Source organism: Sciurus carolinensis, chromosome 11, assembly GCF_902686445.1.
Source record: "Sciurus carolinensis chromosome 11, mSciCar1.2, whole genome shotgun sequence".
Lineage (NCBI taxonomy): Eukaryota > Metazoa > Chordata > Mammalia > Rodentia > Sciuridae > Sciurus > Sciurus carolinensis.
In genome coordinates, this window is record NC_062223.1 from 59,981,966 (window position 1) to 59,997,361 (window position 15,396).

General features: G+C 35.6%; 1 protein-coding gene and 1 pseudogene across 3 annotated transcripts in view; one reads left to right on the forward strand and one right to left on the reverse strand.

Moving 5' to 3' along the window:
• The window catches only part of Nucb2 (nucleobindin 2), a 47,183-nt gene that overhangs the window by 24,091 nt on the left and 7,696 nt on the right, over positions 1–15,396 (reverse strand). For all 3 annotated transcript variants that reach the window (XM_047519098.1, XM_047519100.1, XM_047519099.1), the window contains one exon: positions 749–892. In XM_047519098.1, coding sequence (XP_047375054.1) covers positions 749–892 — 144 coding nt within the window. The remainder of the gene's footprint in view (positions 1–748; positions 893–15,396) is intronic.
• LOC124960369 (axin interactor, dorsalization-associated protein-like) lies at positions 1,403–2,319 on the forward strand (annotated as a pseudogene).

A 15,396-nucleotide genomic window follows, 5' to 3' on the forward strand; every position in this document is an offset into this window, starting at 1 on the left:
CCAAGTCTGAATCACTTTTTTTTTTTTTTTTTTTTTTTTTTTTTTTGGTGCTGGGGATTTAACCCAGGAATGCACTACCACAAAGCTACATCCCCTAGCCTTTTTTTATTTTCAATTTTGAGACAGGGTCTCACTAAGTTGCTTAAACCTCCTTAAGTTGATCAGGCTGGACTTGAACTTGCAATCCTCCGGGGATTCCAGGCATGCAGCAGTATGTCCATCTTAAAGATATCAATCTTTAAAAAGCAATTTTCAGCAAAATGGCACTAAGAAATATCTACTTTGATAGTTTTAACTATCAAGATTAAAAAGCTGTATTTCTTAGAGTTTTGTATCTGAACCAATATTTTGTTACTATAACTTATACATATATATTTTTATATCATTTAAACAAGGAAGATTTAACCAGTAATATGGATTAGTTTCTTCCCATTGTCATCTGTCTCTCCTTTGAAAAAACAGTATTTTCTTGGCTAGTTAGCTCTACAATGGATATGTATTGATTAATTCTTCTATGTACTAATTATATTAAATAAACATTGGCTAATGTTGAACAGTATATGCCTGTCACAAACTTTTTTACTGCTATTTCAGAAATACAGCCTAACAGTCTGATTTTACAAGTAACAATACTTGCAATATTTTAGTAATAATCTTCCCATTTTATTTCAGTTAGCTAAAATTTCATTTCATTTAGTTATAATTAGAATTCATTTCCTTTAGTTATAATTCCACCCACTTCACTTACTGGTGGTTCTATCTTTGCACTTTCCACAGGTTGAGTGTTTTGTACTTTTGTCTTGTCGATGTCTATAGGTACAGCTTCAAGAGTGATTAGTAGACATGTAGCTGAGAGAAAATAATACTGTAGTAGGCTGGTCCTCCACCGCATCTGAAATACAAGAATAGTTATAGTCAGGTTATGAAAAGGTGTTTTAAAAGTATATACGGGATTCCCAACGTCACATTAATAACATTCAATCTGAAAGGTTTATTGACACAACAAAAAAATTCTAGGAAAGGGGTTGAAATAGATTAAACTTGTCGAAAATAATGCTTAATAAAACATATTACTAAAGAAAATCTGGGGAGAGATATTTTCAGACAAAATTAAAGACAGGACAAAAATTTTAAAGTTCAAACTCAAGAAAACATTTGAGAGGGGCGGGGCCTCAGGGGCGGGGCCTCCGGGTGGGGCGGGGCGGGTGGGGCAGCCGCTTCGGAGCCGCGAAGTTTGGCTTTGGTCACAAATGGGTTTGGGAGGCTCCTTGGTGGGCGGCGGTGGTGGCCTTAGCGGTTCCTCCTGGCCCTGTTAATGTCGGGGTCAGGCCCAGGGAGGATGGCGCCCTAGAGCCCAGCCTTGCTGGGGTAGGGGCGGGAGGGGTCGGGGTGGGGACCAGCCATGTCAGAGGTGACTCGGAGTCTGCTGCAGCGCTGGGGCGCCAGTTTCAGGAGAGGCGCCGACTTCGACTGTTAAGGCCAGCAGGTGGAGGCGATAGACCAGTATCAGATATTGGCAAGACATCTACAAAAAGAGGCCCAAGCTCAACACAGTAATTCTGAATTCACAGAAGAACAAAAGAAAACCATAGGCAAAATTGCAACATGCTTGTAATTGCAAAGTGCAGCTTTACAGTCCACACAGTCCCAGGAAGAATTTAAACTGCAGGACCTGAAGAAGCTAGCACCAATCCTAAAGAATATTCTCACGTATAATAAAGAATTTCCATTTGATGTTCAGTCTGTCCCATTAAGAAGAATTTTAGCACCTGGTGAGGAAGAGCATTTGAAATTTGAAGAAGATGAAGAAGGTGGTGCTGGAGCAGGGTCTCCTGATTCTTCCTGCTAGAGTTCCTGGTACTCTATTACCAAGGTTGCCATCGGAACCCGGAATGACATTGCTCACTATCAGGATTGAGAAAATTGGTCTGAAAGACGCTGGACAGTGCATCAATCCCTATATCACAGTTAGTGCAAAAGATATGAATGGCATAGATTTAACTCCTGTGCAAGATACTTCTGTGGCTTCAAAAAAAGAAGACACATATGTTCATTTTAATGTGGACATTGAGCTCCAGAAGCATATTGAAAAATTAACCAAAGGTGCAGCTATCTTCTTTGAATTCAAATACTACAAGCCTAAAAAAAAGGTTTACCAGCACCAAGGGTTTTGCTTTCATGGAGATGGATGAGATTAAGCCTGGGCCAATTGTAATAGAACTAAACAAGAAACCCACTGACTTTAAAAGAAAGAAATCGCAGTTATTGACCAAGAAACCACTTTATCTTCATCTACGTCAAACTTTGCACAAGGAATGATTCTGGCATGAATAACCTGGAACTTCTGTGAATTTTACCACTCAGTAGAAACATCATAGCTCTATGTAGCATATTCACCCTTCAGGAGGTAGGAAGTGAGCCATACCCATAGGTCAGTGAGACCATTGCAAAGCTGTACCACAGAACTGAAGTCCAGCACCTCACTGTTGTATAAGACTCCTTTGTATACAGGTTTATTGTAGATTTTGAAACATGTTTTTACTTTTCTATTACTTGTGCAATTAATAGTGTTTTCCAATTTACCACTGTTCCTACCCTGCTTCCTGGAACAATACTACTGTGGTAGGTATGCTCATCTTCAAACTTAATATAGCAATAAGAATGCTAGAGTTTACACATTTGCTCACTTGTGCTCCAATATGCTCTTTTAGTTTGAATTAGCTTCAAACTTTGAAGTGGGTAGGATAGTACCAGATAATGCTTTGAAGGGAATTGGACCAGTTATGATCTTATAGGCTGTTGTTCCTTAGAGGTGGCCTAAATTCACCCTGATCTGATAGTTCTGCTTAGAAATAGTGTGCCTTAGCCAGATCAGTATCCCATATGGGAGTGTTCCCCAGGTTGTAGCTGTGATTTTTTTCCAGATAATCATATTGTTTTTCTGAAAGTGAACATATTTTTAGTCATGTTGATTAGTTGTTTTTCTATGTCACATTGCTATTCTTTCCAATAATGATTCTAGGGCTCACATTGAAACCATCTCAGAATAATTGCAAATTTTTTCATGAGTTTATATGTCTTCTAAATCATGTCATCTAAAAATGAGTGGGCCAGATGCTAATGAGATACCGCTGAATAACTGCTGTTTTTCTGACAGATTGTGAAACCTTAAAACCTGCATACCTCATCTTTAAAGTGACGAGTATGCAAAATCTAGAAAGATATTCTATTTTTTTTAATGTAGGTAGATAGGATTGCCATTTATTTCCTATTTAGATATATTGACATTCATTCATATGAAATTATGCCGGTCATTAGCCTATTATAATTTGACTATTTATATTACTTTTGACTTAACGGTGAGACACAAATAAAACTTTCATAGTACACGAGGTGGCTATTTGATGCACAGTACATTAAGATTTGTGAGGGTCTTTTGTGGGTTAGATGTAGCACCCACATATTTTAATATTCACTATTTTAGATGAACAATACGTGAGGGGAATGCAGTGTCAATACTTTGCCTATTTTTCAACTAGTGTAAACCCTAGTCATACCATCCAATGTTTGCTTTTTAAAACAAGTAACAGTTGTTTTAGCCCTTGCACTTCAAGAGATCTAGTCTTTATTTTCAGTTGTCTATTAGATCAGTTCTGTTTACCAGATGAATGTTAAAAAAAAAAAAAAAACAACTAATGAGCCTGAAAGAATTCTCAACAAATTAGTCTTGTCTTTCATCTTCATTGGGTTAACTTCAAATGCTAAAATAATCCCGTCTACAATAGTTCTAGGAATTGAAGAGTTTGCCTTAATAAAATGTTCATTCAACTGAAATTCTCGAGTTGTCAAATCTCCAGACTATAAACTTCTCAAGGGGCAAGAACCTCATCTTCTTCATGTCATGTAAACTTTCTAAGGTGCTTGGCAGTACCCTATGGAGTACTCAGTACCTTTTTGTTTGATGTTTCTGAGGAGACCTACAAAATACTCCCTTAAAACCTACTATTAAAATGTAGCAAAACTGGAAAAACAATTTTTGACTTATAAAAACCCCAAAGAAAGATGGTAATGAGGAACCCAATTTAAAAACAAAACAAAACAAAAAAAGAGCTCAAGATGAGGAAAAAAAGGAATAAAAACTCTTTTTCCCCAATAAAAACAGGGGGGTCAAAATTATTTCTGTATATGCTTAATTTAGTTTCAACCTATTTTGAAAATAAATTGCTCTATGAACATCAGTTGATTAAGAGAAATAAATAACTAACTACAAATATTCTTTTAACCATATTAAATTATTCTGTCACAACCAGTAATCATTTGGTAAAGATCTTTTTGGCCAATAAATTTTCAAATACATAGGTCAATAAAATATTAATCAGTCTCACAATATTCAAATTTTATTTATTCAGTTTCCATTCCACAAGGATCTTAGTAACTCCAGAAGGTCTACTAAAAAAATTAGAATAAATACCTCCTATTCAATTGATTTTTATACATATAAACTTATGATAGGGTTCAAGTCAATAACAATATCCTAGTGGTGTAGTTTAGTGGTAGAACACTCCTAGCATGTGTAAGTCCTCCCAGCAAAAATAAAAAGGTCTAATCACCAATCTGGAATATGCATTATTTAACTTAGAGTCTCCCAAATTTAACTAGTCATGAACTTTACTTACTTACTTATTTTTTTTTTTAAGGTAACATGTTCTTACATAGATCACAAAATTTGGAAAAGAATACAAAACCCCAGTCAGGCATGGTGGCACACACCTGTAATCCCAGCCGTCTGGGAGGCAAAGGCAAGAGGATTACAAGTTCAAGGCTACCCCCACCCCCAAGCAAGTTATTAAGGCCCCAACAACTTAGTAAGACCCTATCTCAAAACTAAAAAACAAATAAATTTAAAAAAAAAAAACTGGGGGTGTAGCTCAATGGTAAAGCACCCCTGGGTTCAATCCCCAGCAACAAAAAGAAGAAAAAGAAAAAACATACATAACCTCATTTTCATACCACACCTTAGATGGTACTCACTGAATACACTGACAGAAAGTGACTCATTTTACAAATGAAGAAATCAATAATCAAACTGATTGTCTTTTCATTAACAAAACCATTAAGACATTTCAGCAATTTCTACAGCAATTTTTACAATCTTTATTGAGATAAATGTCACATGCCATAAAATTCACATGATTTGTCTAATCTATGAAGAGAGCTCAGAGTTTAGTTCTCCAGCCTTTCAGATCTGAACCCTCTGGACTGACTGTGAAGAATACCAATTCTCAGGCTCTACCCAAGGCCTCAGGGGTGGGGCTCAGAAATCGTCCAACACACTTTCCAGGTGATTCCTATGTACACTGAAGCCTAGGATTCATCTTCTCTAGGACACTGGTTCCTCAAGCTTGACTGTTGTGAGTAAATGCTTTTCATGATGAATAATTAGCTCCATGATGCTAAATAGGTTTTCATTTTTGTAAGACTTTCCGAGTCTGTGATAAGGCACCTACCACACATCCTGAATCTCCAATAGGATGGTTTATTTGTGTCATAGACTAACCACTATGAACCACCTCCTCTTCCCCACAATTATTTTTTATGACAACAGAGGTTCATTTCTCATTCATGCTTTATGCCCACACACAGAGGAATGTGTTTTGGTTTTGGCACTTTTGAGATATAACGCATATAGGCCATGGAATTTACCCTTTTAAGTGATACAACTCAGGCTTTCTTTAGCATATTTACAAGGATATGCAACCACTGTTAATCATTTTCAAACACTTCATCACCCCAAAAAAGAAACCCTATACTCAATAAGAGTTACTCTCAATTCCCCTTTCCCCCAACCCCCTGGTAGCTACTACTATACTTTTTGTCTGTATAGATTTGCCTATTCTGGACATTTCATATAAATGGAATTATACAATACATAGCCTTTTGTGTCTGGCATTTGTCACTAGCAGTGTGTTTTTAGGGTTCAACCATGCTGTAACTTGTATCAGGACTTCATCCCTTTTTAGAACTGAACAGATATTCCATTATATGGATATACCACATTTGTTTATCCATTTATCAGTTGGTGGACATTTAGGTTGTATCTACTTTCAGGATGTTTTAAATCATGCTACAGTGAACATTAGTGTTCAAGCTATTATATTAGTATGTTTTCAATTCTTTTGATTATATACCTTTTGGAGTAAAATTGCTGGATAAATTTCCTAACTCTGTGTATTTAACTTTTTAAGGAACTGCCAAACTGTTTTCCAAAGTGGCTGTACCATTTTTTATTCCCATCAGTAATATAAGAGGGTTCTCATTTTTCCACATCCTCCCATCTGTTCTTGTTCCTTTTGCTGTTTTTCGCTCTTCTGCCACATCTATCATAAATAAGAAAGCAAGTCAAGAGAGAAATGTGCTTGTATATATAACTGTGTATGTGAATGTCTTCTGGCAATATCTCAAAGTGACAAAACAAATAGTCTCTCTAATCTAAAACATTGACAGAATTTATGATTCATAAACACTGATTGATCCTCATGCTTATTGTAACAGTAAAAATCATCTATTTAGTGTTTCCTATGCCTCAAGCAGTACAATAAACATTTTTTTACATTAACTCATTTAAATCTTATGACAACCCTGTAAAACAAATATTATAACCCCCATTTTAAAGTACAAGAAAACCTTCTGTTTAAAAAGCTTAATCTAGGGGCTGGGGAGTAGCTCAGTCAGTAGAGTGCTTGCCTTGTAAGCACAAGGTCCTGGGTACAATCCCCAGCACCCAAAAAAAAAAAAAAAAAAAAAGCTTGATCTAGGTCACAGAGCAGCAAGTCATAGAGTCGAAGTTTAAACTTGGGAGTGACTGATGCAAAAGCCTGAGTCTGCTTTAAGCAGGGTTTCTCAAAGAGTGGGGTTCCCAGGCCAGTACCATCAGCATCATCGCCTGGGAATTTGTTAGAAATGCAAACTCTCAAGGCTTACTCCAGACCCAAATCAGAGACTCTGGGGTTGTGGGCACCCATAATGGTCTTTTAACAAGTCCTGTGGGTGATTGTAATACATGTTAAAGTTTCAAAAGAACTGCCCTGGAACATACTGCCTTCCCTTGTTCTAACATGTATAGACCTCATTTAGTATGTGTGAATGTGTGTGTGTGTGTGTGTTTGTGTGTGTGTGTGTGTGTATGCTGGTGATTGAACCCAGGGCCTCTAGGCATGGTAGTTAAGTGCTCTACCACTGAGCTATATCCCCAGCCCTTTTTATTTTGATACAGGGTCTAAGTTATCCAGGGTAGCCTCAAATTTATGATCCTCCTGTCTCAGCCTCCAGAGTAGCTGGGAGTACAGGTATGCACCACTACAGCCAACAAAAAATGACTTTTATATGTAAAAGTAAGGCAGATTAAATTTTAGTCTGTACTATCTAATTCTAGTTGCATTACACACTATGTGATCATGGGTGAGTCAATTAACTTTCTCTACTTCAGTTTTCTCATTTTAAAAACAAAGAATTTTTTTTAGATAAGAGAACTTCACTTAACATCAGCATATGTTAAGAGCTTAAACTCTAGTATTATTCTTTAAGACAAATATTTTCTATAACCTATTCAGAAATACTAATAAAGTACTAATAAAGTTGCTTGCATTCACTCCAATGATTAAAAATGATTAATTTGTAAGATCAGTAAGGACCTTTAAACTAAACATTACACATTTGGTAAGTTTAAAATTACATTGGCAGGGCTGGGGGGTTAGCTCAGCTGGTAGAGTGCTTGCTTCACAAGCACAAGGCCCTGAGTTCGATACCCAGTACCACAAAAAAAAAAAAAAAAAGAAAAAAAAAAATTACATTGGCAAAGGAAGAAACAGATGTGGGAGTTGAGCTAGAACATTAATTGTAACAGTAACAAAAATCAACATCCAAGGAAAGTTCCTATCAAGATACAATGACAAAAAGAAATAAAGCCAAGAAAGTTTCATACTCTGGAAACAAGTTGTGAAGCATTATACCATCTGATCAAACTTAGACCTTCTGTGAAATTGAAACAAAACTTGGTTTAGAAGTTGTCAAACCTGCATTTCATTCAATTTTATTGTCAAGAGACAATAAGTTGGTACTGCTATTTCAAAGCTAAAAGCTATTTTGTTTTTTGATAATTTTAAAGAAGAAAAGACTGATTTTAAGGGAGAAAATTGCTTGTTTTAAAGTCAATATGATAGAACTAAAAAATAACAAATATAGTCAAGAGCAAAAAGACACATGTTATATGACTCAACTAATATGAAATGCCCAAAGTAGGTAAGTTCATAGAGGAAGAAATTAGATTACTGGTTGCTTAGGATTATTGTTAGGGAAGGGGGAAACAAGAAATAAGTGCTAATGAACAAAATCTCCAATAATTATGGGATAACATGAAAAGATCAAATTTAAGAATAATTGGGATAGAGGAGGGCACAGAGATATAAACCAAAGGAATGAACAACCTATTCAATGAAATAATAGTAGAAAATTTCCCAAACTTGAAGAATGAAATGGAAAATCAATACAAGAAGCTTACAGGACACCAAATGTGCAAAATTACAACAGACCCACAACAAGGCACATTATAATTAAAATGCCCAGCATACATAATGAGGACAGAATTTTAAAGACTGCAAAAGAGAAGTATCAGATTACATATAGGGGGAAACCAATTCAGATATCAGCAGATTTCTCAACCCAGACCCTAAAAGTTAGAAGATCCTGGAACAACATATAACAAACTATGAAAGAAAATGGATGTCAACCAAGAATCTTATATCCTGCAAACCCAAGTTTCAGATTTGATGATGAAATAAAAGCATCCCATGATAAACAAAAACTAAAAGAATTTACAAATAAAAAGCCTGCACCAACAGCCAGGACTTGCAGAACTGACCCCAGCCAGACTGACCGCACTTCAACTCCAGGACCCCTGGCCAACCACACCCATGCCCTGAGCTGCATCGCCCCATTTGCCAACACATTTGGAAGCCACTGCAGCCATCCTGGATTATCCTGGAAATGGAAGCTCCCATCTTTAGGTGGGGCAGATCCTATCTTGAGATGCCTGCTGGAGACTGGAAGCTCATTGTCAGGTACCTTTCATCCATCAGGCTACTGAAGACTGGGTGGTTTGAATATTATATGAATGTTATAGTATAGATTATTTTTTGTTTTTTTTTTTTTTCTCCTTTTTGAAAATTTTTAAGTTTTTATTTCTTTACTTTTCTTGCTCTATTTTCCTTTTGTTTACCTATTTCCTCAGGGTCTTTCTCCCTTTTCTCATGCTAACAATCAACTGCTTTTGATTACACTTTCACTCTTTCTATGATCTAGAACTTCTATATCCTCTTTTCTTACCCCATTAACAGTTATATCCTACACCCCTCCCCATCCTTTTTGTCCTCCATTAGCAGCTGCAGCCCTTATTGCAAATCTATTTGTTATACAGTAGATAATAAGTGAACTCATCCTCTCTGTTTATTATAATATTGTTAACATCTTCATAGGAGTACTTGGTTTAGGGTTGCATATTGTCTGTACTGGGCACTGCTAATATTGATCTCCCCCTTAAAGAAGAGGTTTTGGAAACTTATAGGGTCACCATAAGCCTATAGGGAGGAAACTGCAATACCCCAGATTTGCACTGCTAGAAGGGAAGATACATGAACAACATATAAAAACAAGGGAAGAAAATGTTCCGAACAAACCTATAATCTATATTAATAGAATCCAGTGACAGCATGAGAGAAGAAATGTCAGAAAAAAAAGTTCAGAATACATAATTAAAATGATTCATGAAGCAAAGAATGAGATAAGAGAGCAAATGCAGGCAATGAATGATCACTCCAATAAGCAGTTGAAAGAGAAATGCAGGAAGAAAAGATCATTCCAACAAAGAGATAGAGATTCTCAAAAACAAAACCAAACAGAAATGCTTGAAATGAAGGAAACAATAAACCAAATAAAAAACTCAATGGAAAGCATCACCAACAGATTAGACTACTTGGAAGAGAGAACCTCAGACAATGAAGACAAAATACTTAATCTTGAAAATAAAATTGACCAGAGAAGATGGTAAGAAATCATGAACAGAATCTCCAAGAACTATGGGGCATCATGAAAAGACCAAAACTAAGATTTATTGGGATTGAGGAAGGCACAGAGATACAAACCAAAGGAATGAAAAACCTATTCAAATGAAATAATAGCAGAAAATTTCCCAAACTTGAAGAATGAAATGGAAAACCAAATACAAGAGGCTTATAGAACACCAAATGCACAAAATCACAACAGATCCACACCAAGGCACATTATAATGAAAATGCCTAACACACAAAATAAAGATAGGATTTTGAAGGCTGTGAGAGAAAAGCATCAGATTACATATAGGGGGAAATCAATACAGATATCAGCAGATTTCTCACCCAGACCCTAAAAGCTAGAAGGGCCTGGAACAACATTTTTCAAGCTCTGAAAGAACAGGGACGCCAACCAAGAATCCTATACCCAGCAAGACTAACCTTCAGATTTGAAGATGAAATAAAATCCTTCCATGATAAACAAAAGTTAAAAGAATTTACATACAGAAAGCCTGTGCTACATAACATTCTCAGCAAAATATTCCATGAGGAGGAAATAAAAAACAACAATATAGGTCAGCAAAGGGAGGAACTACCTTAACGGCAAAACCAATCAAAGAAGAAACCAAGTCAAATTAAAAACCAAACATAAATCAAAATGATTGGGAATATAAATCATATCTCAATAATAACCCTGAATGTTAATGACCTAAACTCAAAAGACAGACTGGCAGATTGGGTTAAAAAGAAAGAACCAACAATATGCTGCCTTCAAGAGACTCATCTCATAGAAAAAGACATCCACAGACTAAAGGTGAAAGAATGGGAAAAAACTTACCACACACACACACACACACACACACACACACACACTCGGACTCAGTAAAAAAGTGGGAGTTTCCATCCTTATTTCAGATAAAGTGGACTTCAAGCCAAAGTTAGTCAGAAGGGCTAAGGAAAGACATTTCATACTGCTTAAGGGAATCATAAATCAGGAAGACATAATGATCATAAATATTTATACCCCAAACAACGGTGCATCCATGTACATCAAACAAATCCTTCTCAATGGCAGGAATCAAATAGACCACAACACAACAATTCTGGGTAACTTTAATACACTGCTGTCACCACTGGGTAGATCTTCCAAACAAAACCTAAACAAAGAAACCAAAGAACTCAATAACACAAATCAATAACTTAGACTTAATAGACATATATAGATGTTCCATCCATACGAGCAAATACACTTTCTTCTCAGCAGCACATGGATCCTTCTCTAAAATAGAGTTATGCCACAAAGCAGCCCTTAGTAAATGCAAAAAAATAGAGATACTACCTTGTGTTCTATCAGATCATAATGGAATGAAATTAGAAATCAATGACAAAATAAAAAACAGAAATTACTCCAACACCTGGAGACTAAATATGCTGTTATCCATGAAGCATGGATAATAGAAAACATCAGGAAGGAGATAAAAAAAATTCTTACAGGTAAATGAGAATGATGATACATCATATCAAAATCTCTAGGATACTATGAAAGCAGTACTAAGAGGAAAATTCATTGCATGGAGTGCATTCAAGAAAAGAATAAAAAGTCAACAACTAAATGACCTAACATTACATCTCAAAGCCCTACAAAAAGAAGAATAGAACAACACCAAAATTAGTAGAAGACAGGAAATAATTAAAATCAGAGCTGAAATCAATGACATTGAAACAAAAGAAACAATTCAAAAAATTGAAAAAACAAAAAGTTGGTTCTTTGAAAAAATAAATAAAATTGATAAACCCTTAGCCACACTAACATAGAAAAGGAGAAAACTCAAATTACTAAAATTCATGATGAAAAAGGAAATATCGCAATGGACACTATTGAAATTTAAGATTATTAGAAGCTATTTTGCAAATCTATACTCCTACAAAATAGAAAATCTTGAAGATATCCACAGATTCTAAAGACATATGATCTACCCAAACTGAATCAGAAGAACATACATTAATCTAAACTAATCAAGGGCTGGGGTTGTGGCTCAGTGGCAGAGCGCTTGCCTAGCACATGCGAGGCACTGGGTTCAATCTCAGCACCACATATAAATAAATAAAAAATAAAGGTCCATTGCCAACTAAAAAATATTTTTAAAAAAAATCGAAACCAATCAATTCCAAGCAATGAAATAGAAGATAACATCAAAAGCCTTCCAACCCAGAAAAGCCTGCAACCAGATGGATTCTCAGCCAAATTCTACAAGACCTTCAAAGAAGAACTAATACCAATACTCCTCAAAGTATTCCACAAAATTCTATGAAGGTAGTATCACCCTGATATCAAAATCAGACACATCAAGGAAAGAAAACTTCAGACCAATATCCCTGATGAACACTGATGCAAAAATTATTAACAAAATTATGGAAAATGATATACAAAAACATAATAAAAGATAGTGTACCATGATCGAGTGGTGTTCATCCCAGGGATGCAAGGTTGGTTCAATATCCAGAAATCAATAAATGTAATTCATCACATCAATAGACTTAAAAGTTATGAATCATAGCAGCTCAATTCACAATACCTAGATTGTGGAACCAACCTAGATGCCCTTCAATTGACAAATGGATAAAGCAACTGTGGTGTATATACACAATGGAATATTACTCAGTCAAAAAGAAGAATAAACTCATGGCATTTGCTGGTAAATGGATGAGGTTGGAAAATATCATGCTAAGTGAAATAGGCCCAAAAAACCAAAGACTGAATGTTTTCTCTGATAAGTGCATGACAATATATAATGATGGGGGGTGGTGGGGAGAAGAGAAGAATGAAGGAACTTTGGATGGTGTAGAGGAAAAAGAGGTGGGAGGAGGTGGGGATGGAAAAACAGTAGAATGAAACAGTGTTACCCTATATATATGTATGATTACATGAATGATGTGAATATACATTGTATACAACCATAGAAATGAAAAGCTGTACCCCATTTGTGTACAATGAATCAAAATGTGTCTGTAAAAATAAAAATATTTTAATTAAAAATTCAAAAAAATTAAAAAATTTAAAAAATTTAAAAGTTAAGAATCATATGATCATTTCAATAATGCAGAAAAAGCATTTGATAAAATACAACACCCCTTCATGTTCAAAACACTAGAAAAAAATAAGAATATTAGGAACCATACCTCAATATTGTAAAGGCTATCTGCTAAGTGCACAGTCATCATTCTAATTGGGGAAAAACTGAAAGCATTCCCTCTAAAAACTGGAACAAGACAGAGATGCCTTCTTAGAAATTAAAGCGCTATGAATAGGAAAAGAGGAACTCAAACTATCACTATTTGCTGATGACATGATTCTACATTTAGAGGATCAAAAAAATTCCATCAGAAAACTTCTAGAACTAATAAATGAATTAAGCAAAGTAGCAGGATATAAAATTGACATGCATAAATCTAATGCATTTCTATTTGTAAGTGATGAATCCTCTGAAAAAGAAATTAGGAAAACTACCTCATTCAAAATAGCCTCAAAAAAAAAAAAAAAAAAAAAAAAAAAAACCTTGGGAATCAATCTAACAAAAGAGGTGAAAGAACTCTTCAGTAAAAACCAACCACAGAACACTAAAGAAATTAAAGAAGACCTTAGAAGATGGAAAGATCTCCCATGTTCTTGGATAGGCAGAATTAATATTGTCAAAATGGCCATACTACCAAAAGCGTTATACAGATTCAGTGCAATTCCAATTAAAATCCAATGTCTTTCCTCATAGAAATAGAGAAAGCAATCATGAAATTCATCTGGAAAAATAAGAGACCCAGAATAGCCAAAGCAATATTTAGCAAGAAGAATGAAGCAGGAAGCATCACAATACCAGACTATATACTATAGAGCTATAATAACAAAAATGGCATGGCATTGGCACCAAAATAGACAGGTAGACCAATGGTATGTAATAGAAGGCACAGAGACAAATCCACATTAAATACAGTTATCTCATGGTAGACAAAGAGGCCAAAAACATACAATAGAGAAAAGACAGCCTCTTCAACAAATGGTGCTGGGAAAACTGGAAATCTACATGTAGAAAAATGAAATTAAAGCCCTATCTCTCACCCTGTACAAAACTCAACTCAAAATGGATCAAGGGCCTAGGAATTAGACCAGAGACCCTGAAAACCTGGGCCCAAACCTTCATCATGTGGGCTTAGGACCTGACTTCCTTAACAAGACCCCTAAACTGTAAGAAGTAAAATCAAGAATCAATAAACGGGATGGATTCAAACTGAAAAGTTTTTTTCTCAGCAAAGGAAACAACCAATAACATGAAGAGAGAGCCTACAGAATGGGAAAAAATCTTTACCACACATACCTCAGATAGAGCACTAATCTCCAGGATTTATAAGGAACTCAAAAAACTTAACACCAAAAATACAAATAACCCAAGCAAAAAATGGGCTAAGGATATGAGCAAATACTTCACAGAAGATATACAATTGATCAACAAATATATGAAAAAAACGTTCACCATCTCTAGTAATTAGAGAAATGCAAATCAAAACTACTCTAAGATTTCACCACACTCAAATTAGAATGGTAATTATCAAGAATATATGCAACAGTAAGTGTTGGTGAGGATGTGGGGAACAAGGTATACTCATGCATTGCTGGTGGGATTGCAAATTGGTGCAGCCACTCTGGAAAGCAATATGGATATTCCTTAAAAACTTGGAATGGGGCCAGGATTGTAGCTCAGTGGTAGAGCGCTTGCCTAGCACACGTGAGGCACTGGGTTCAATCCTCAGCACCACAAAAAAATAAATAAAGGTATTGTGTTCATCTACAACTAAAAAAATAAAAAAAAAAAACTCAGAATGGAACCACCATTTGACCCTGCTATCCCATTCCTCAGCCTATACCCAAAGGACTTAAAATCAGCATACTACATACAGTGATGCAGTCACATCAATGTTTATAGCAGCTCAATTCACAATAGCTAAATTGTGGAACCAACATAGATGTCCTATAATAGATGAATGGATAAATAAACTGTGGTATATATATATACACAATGGAATATTACTCAGCCTTCAAGAAGAATAAAATTATGGCATTTGCAGGTAAATGGACAGAGTAGAAGAATATCATGCTAAGCAAGATAAGCCAGTTCCGAAAAACCAAAGGCCAAATTTTTCTCTGATAAATGGATGCTGATACATAACAGGGGGTGGAGAGGCATACAGGAAGAATGGAGGAATTTTGGATTGGGCAGAGGGGAATGACGGGAGGAGAGGGGAG